The 6,000-nt window shown below is 40.7% G+C and overlaps 1 protein-coding gene across 1 annotated transcript; it reads right to left on the reverse strand.

The window, feature by feature from the left end:
- Positions 1 to 1,051: 1,051 nt before the first annotated feature.
- On the reverse strand, positions 1,052 to 5,184 carry LOC131222565 (chaperonin-like RbcX protein 2, chloroplastic). The gene is made up of 5 exons (XM_058217693.1): positions 4,606 to 5,184; positions 2,406 to 2,497; positions 2,185 to 2,242; positions 1,765 to 1,830; positions 1,052 to 1,333 (listed from the first exon to the last, which is right to left on the reverse strand). The coding sequence occupies exons 1-5, from the start codon at positions 4,939 to 4,941 to the stop codon at positions 1,211 to 1,213; spliced, it is 675 nt and encodes a 224-aa protein (XP_058073676.1). The 5' UTR covers positions 4,942 to 5,184; the 3' UTR covers positions 1,052 to 1,210.
- Between the last annotated feature and the right edge of the window lie 816 nt (positions 5,185 to 6,000).

The raw sequence follows: 6,000 nt of genomic DNA on the forward strand, positions 1-6,000 counted from the left end.
GATCTAGAACAGCAATAGGGGTTGTTGGATCTAGAATGAAGTTCGACAAGAACAACAGATCGGAGAGCAGAGGGGTGTGCAATAGGAGTGGTCGGACGAGCAGGGGCGACGCTGTAGGGGTGGTCGGACGATGCTGTAGAGGTGGTCGGACGAGCAGTTGCGGTCAGACGAAGCAGGAGAGGTGGTCGGACGATGCTGTAGAGGTGGTCGGACGAGCAGTTGTGGGGTGGTGCCGGTTTTGGATCAGTGAAGCTCTAATACCATGAAAACAGAGAGGAGCTGAAAGATTTTCTGTATTTGAGACAACCCAAAGGTATACTAGCTATACAAGGAAAATAATAAAATCAGAATCTTCTACCTATGGAAACGAACTATACAAGGTATACTAGCTATACAAGGTATACAAGGTATACAAGGCATGTGAACCTGTATAACAGTTTTAAGTTAATGGATAGAACCCTACGCGACCCAATCCACACATTTAGGTTATCAACAGGTTGGGCAAGAATGTGAAACAAAAAAAAAAAAAGGAAAAGTATAGCTAAAAAATATTTACATATATACATATCAACTTTCTGGGCTAGGTTGTGCATAGCCTTACTTTCGAACTCCATTTTTAAACCTCAGCTGAGTTGTGGTGGGTTGGGTCGGTCAGTCGAGCCTGACCCATTTACAATTAAATGGATTAGGTCGCACTTGATGAATTTTTAAGTGGGTCAATTCGGTCAGAAAGTAACGAGTCGTGGATCAGCTTTGGTCAAGAATTCTTGGCCCGTTCAGTAAATGGGTTGGGCTTGGGCTGACCCCAACCCTGTCCAAACCCGACCAATTGCCACCTCTAGCTCAATGACTCGATCAGAACCATCAATTTCACATTTGGTGGGGTACAGAAAATGAAAATCACGTCCAAAAAGATTCAAATGTCCTGCTTTTTTCCTCCCTACTTCATAGGTTAGGGCATGTTTTCTCTCAGTTTACCATTCTCTTTTATTGGAAGCTACGGTGAAATTAAAATCTAACAATATAAACAGTTCGAATTAAATACACCATATACACGCAAAGGTGCATCGTATGCACTAAGATCATGTCTTTCTTGTTAGTTGGGAGAAATAAATACAAATGAAAATCTCTAGATTACAGAACACATTAATTAAAAAGCTATAGATATATAGCTAATCAATAGAATGAGATGCAATATGATCACCACCAATCAACCGATCTTTTCTGTGTTTGTGTCATCAGATGGCCACACGACGGTGTCCATAAGCCGTTCCCGCATCAGCTCCAAGTTCTCATCAGAGATTTCTTGATATATCTTCGAGTGGTCACATTTCTGAAACATGTCAACCAAGAAAATGTATATATATAGCTTAAGTGCTGGATATAGTTTGATCGGGGAAATGTCTAATATCATTTTAATTACAAGCCTTGAGTCTGTACTGGTGGGGCCTGTTTTTTGGTGATCAAGCCATTGATCTGATGGACCAACCAATCAACCATTCCAAACTTTGATCAATTGTTTAAGAAAAAGTAATACAGCAACAGTCCATGATCAATACAAGAAGACCAAAGACTGGATGAGTAGGATGTTACAATATGTAAAACTTCAGGGCTTGCGTGAGATCAATGGCCTAGTTTTTTATTTTATTTTTTTTCAATGGCCTAGTTCACTGAACAGTGGGACCACTTGTAGAAATTCAAGGCCTCATAATGCAATGCATATCCTCAGTTTGAGGATTGAATCACTATCATTCAACAACATACCTTGACCCATTTGCCATAGAGGTGAAGGCGTGTAATCATCACTCTTTCAGCCAATTCATGTCTCTCCTGAAAATATATAGTAGAGGTATCAAAATTGCCATTACCCTCCAAACATAATGTATAGAGTATGCATATTAACTCTTTTGGCTGTTTGGATGCACAATTGATTTAGATTCCCATAATTTAAACTGAAAACTCCAAAGCTGGGTCGATCCTACTTCATTCGGAGCAAAAAAGCAGTCACATACAAGTTGTGATCACATCCAATTTGAATTGGACTTAAAAACTCGTAACAAAAACAATTGTAATAGTACCGAGGAAAAAACCTAAAACTTTCTAAGCTTCCACTTTGTTGTAATTCAACCATCAGAATTTAGATCTATTGCACATCCAAACAGACCTTTAGCTTGTTAATGCTACCTTCCCGAGAATACGAATGAAACGTTTCCCATCTCCAGGACTGTATGTTGCTACAAAGCTGTAAAACAGTGAAATCAAGAACTGAGAAGATGCCTTAATAATTCAAAGGTTGGATATTGATGTACTCAAGCGGGGAAGAAGATTCTAGAAACCCACAATAACGTGATACATCAGTAGCCATTAATGCTTTAAAGACCTATCAAAGATAAAGATTCACTTACTTGTACAACCACCTGTACTGTGGTGGATTCATCTCATAAAGTTGGTTCAGAACAGTTCTCACAGCTTTGTATGTAAAATAGTTGAGGATTTGCTGCACGAGGAGAGATTCATGATCAAAATATAATACTTATGAACACAAATTCATTCCATGAATGATGCTAACTTGGTTTTTGATAAGCTATTACACATAGTTCCCAAATTTGTTCAATCACCCTATCAGCTCTGAATTTGGTTTGCTCTACGTCAAGGGTATCAAGTTCGCAAATTTCAGTCGCTTAAATGAATCAGAAGTAACTTGGCGGTTCGGTGCTCGTCATCCTCAAATTCACTGAAATTTTCTGGTTGATTCAGAGCTCGAATGGCTTAAGTTGGAATCGTGAAGATTTAAACACCAGGTATCATAGATTGGAAATGCATCTATAAACTAATGGAAGGCTGTGTTTGGACGCACAACTGAATTGAATTACAAACACTCATTTTCATCAAGTTTGGTTATTTCCACCTTGTTAGACTACAAACTGCAATTCAATTCCATATTGTGTCCAAACACTCCCTAAACAGTATGTATGCGTGTTTGTGTTTGCAAAGCCAACAGGATGCACCAGCCCCAAATCATGGTTGAGATGGAACCTTCCCATTCTAATCTCAACCCGAGTTTGGGGCAGAAAAGGCGGGAGAAAACCTCGCCTGCTTGACACATATTGCATTTTCTGTGCCGCCACAAACACCAAGTGCAGTAAGCGCACCCAGAATCCACACCAACCACATTTTGGCAGCATACACAAACACTACCTAATTGAATCTTGCAAACTGAGCTAATCAATGCCCCAAATTGAAACAAATTACATTGAACAGAGCTAAACCAGTTGGGCTGATTAAGCACGCTACTAATTATCTATGAACCAAACCAAGCAGTCCTTCATTCCTACAAGTGGGTATCATGGTTCATCAAGACCGTTATCTGCTCAGCCCACTATCGATGGGCCATGCTCCGAAATCTCCCAGATCGCAAGATCACCGCGGTCCAATATTTGGCCTTTCTTCTGTTAAATGAAGATTGTTTCTATAATCTTTCATTAAACATCAATTTGCAGGCCACTGATCGAACCATTGGAGAAATTCTGGGGCATGGTCCATGGTGGGGTACAGATCAACAGTCTGATCACTGAACCAAAGGCTGAGGTAATTTTCCCCAGGAATAATAGATGAGGCAATGCATGGAACACATGCCGACACGGCACACATGTGGAAGATCTGGGCAATTTATCAGGCAAGTACCACCATGAACATCTCCTGGCCCAATAATCAGACAGGTCACACTCATCAGGTAGATCACATGCATGGGAAATGTTGAAGGTTGAAAATTTGATTAGTGATCTATATTCATATAGATGGGTGGCCTTCTGATAGTGCAATGTATTTTTCTTGGTTCCAGGGCTGCTGTCAGGGAGACCTGCTTGATGGATGCCAGATCTGTCACATCTATGATGCTGGCACGTGAGAGTTAAATGTGTTGATTGATGTCTTGAATGTGTAAATCAACAGGTCCGTCGATGACAAGTTCGATGTCATCGAGCAGATCAAAATGCCATCAAAGTTGGCTTGATGCCATCGGTAAAATTCAGAATTTATCAAGTTGGTTGCTGGATATTTTAGGAGTCATGTTCGATGCTATCAAATGTTGTTCGAAGCCATCGAAGGTTGTTCAATGACATCGAAGGCCTGTTCGATGCCATCAGTAAATTTTGGAAAATTCATGTTTAGTTCCTGGAGTGTTTGGTTTTTAATTCGATGCCATCAACAGTCTGTCGATACCATCGAAGTCCCATCAAATGTGACATTGAACTATCGTGCAGAGTCACGCAGAATTGTGTTAGTGCAGGATTTCTATGGGATATCTATCCTAGTTCCCAGGGTTTTCAAGGGCTTGTAAAGGGAGATTCGAGGCTTATTCGAATCAGGTATTCTATCTCTTGCCATTTCTACTTTCATGGTGATATCTATCGCAGTGTACCATGGTTTTTCCCCGAAAGAGTTTTTCCATGTTAAATTCCGTAACTTTGTGATTTTGCTTAATTGTTCAATTGGAATACTTTACTTGATTAATCTCCGTGTGCTTCCACGGTTCCCCAACAAAATGGCCTTCTCGATAAACTTGAAAAGATAAAACAGAGCTGAACTAAAGAAGAGTCCTCTCACCTTTGTAACGTCATCAAAATTTTCTTCATACTGACCGCCCAATTCATCAAAGATCACAAGGTCCCGATTCTTGCGCTGCCTCCTCGATCGCCTGCAAGCGATCTCCGACAGGACTTTTGCCGACAGACGCCATTCATACCAGGCATTGACAAAAGAACTACTCAACTCCAACGATGCTGGCCGCTTAGATTGCTTTCTGCCCAATATATTCCTATACAATCCTAAATCACCACTGCTCCTGAAACTCCCACTAGACAAGGAAAGAGCATCAATGCATAGGCAGGGGCAGAGATGAGAATCTACGACGCCGCCCACCATCGACAGAGCTCCAACCATCCTTCCAACACGAAGTTCTTCTTCCAGACAGCAATTCAAATCGAAAGAAGAGAAACCCACGAAGGAAATGCTGTGAAAATAGTGGGTGCGGGAGAAAATCGAAGATCAACGGTTAGATTCGAAGATTCATGCAGAGAGATACTGACCAGATATGGAAACAGGGAGGTTTTCTTTTTCTTTTTCTTTTTTTCCGTTCTTCGATTTTCTTATTTTTTCAGTGTCTGTGTTTAAACTCGAATTAGATTGTTTCAACCTACGCCAAACGATTTCTGAGGTCCAAATCTCAAGCGATTCAATCAAGCTTGTCTTCGCGAGTTCGTTTTGCCTCTGTCGCGACTAAAAATCCAGCGTGTGCCGCAACCTACCAGGGCGAACGTGCTACGTGTTCCATAGATCAGAACCGTCCATGTTGTGTAACCTATACGTATTACTATAACAGAATTACGTTGAATGGGTGATTTTGACCATGACCATCTGCAGATGAATTTAGAACAATGTAGTAAAAACTTTCAATGGCTCTCGTTCAACTATAAAAATCAAAGGTGAGGATCATCAATGGAGTGTGACCATGGAAAATAGCTTATTAATTTTATTTTTAAAAAAATAGGAACGGTGTAAATCATTCTAACATCTCAGCATGCGGACTCCGGTGGTTGGCGACGCACGCTGTTTCTCAGTCGCGACAGAGGAAAACTGAACTCTGTCATCATGGGAGCGGATTAGGTGCGGCCCTGACCGTGGGGCCCACCTTGACAAATTTTTAGCATATCCACACCGTCCATCCGTTTTTCCAGCTAATTTTTGGGTATGAACCCAAAAACGAATTGGATGGAAGTTTCAGATGAAGTAACTAAGGGAAACAGTATTGATTGAACGCCCACCATTAAAAACTTCCTAAGGCCCGCCGAAACGTTTATTTTCCATCCAATCTTTTTATAAGGTCACAAAGAACTGTATAAAGAGAAAAACTAAATATAATTCTGATCTAAAACATTTGTAGCCTACAAGAAATTTTTAACAGTCAATCACCACTGTTTCCTATATTGTGGTCTATTTGAG

This window comes from Magnolia sinica, chromosome 13 (genome assembly GCF_029962835.1).
Source record: "Magnolia sinica isolate HGM2019 chromosome 13, MsV1, whole genome shotgun sequence".
In the NCBI taxonomy this organism is placed as follows: domain Eukaryota; kingdom Viridiplantae; phylum Streptophyta; class Magnoliopsida; order Magnoliales; family Magnoliaceae; genus Magnolia; species Magnolia sinica.

What these genes read in the sequence shown, in the direction of transcription:
- LOC131222565 (XM_058217693.1), bottom strand. Translation starts at nt 4,941, where the DNA reads ATGGTTGGAGCTCTGTCGATGGTGGGCGGCGTCGTAGATTCTCATCTC. An exon ending in ATTTTGATGACGTTACAAAG is followed by an intron (nt 2,498 to 4,605) that starts GTGAGAGGACTC and finishes CTCCTCGTGCAG; the next exon opens with CAAATCCTCAACTATTTTAC. An exon ending in CAGTACAGGTGGTTGTACAA is followed by an intron (nt 2,243 to 2,405) that starts GTAAGTGAATCT and finishes ACTGTTTTACAG; the next exon opens with CTTTGTAGCAACATACAGTC.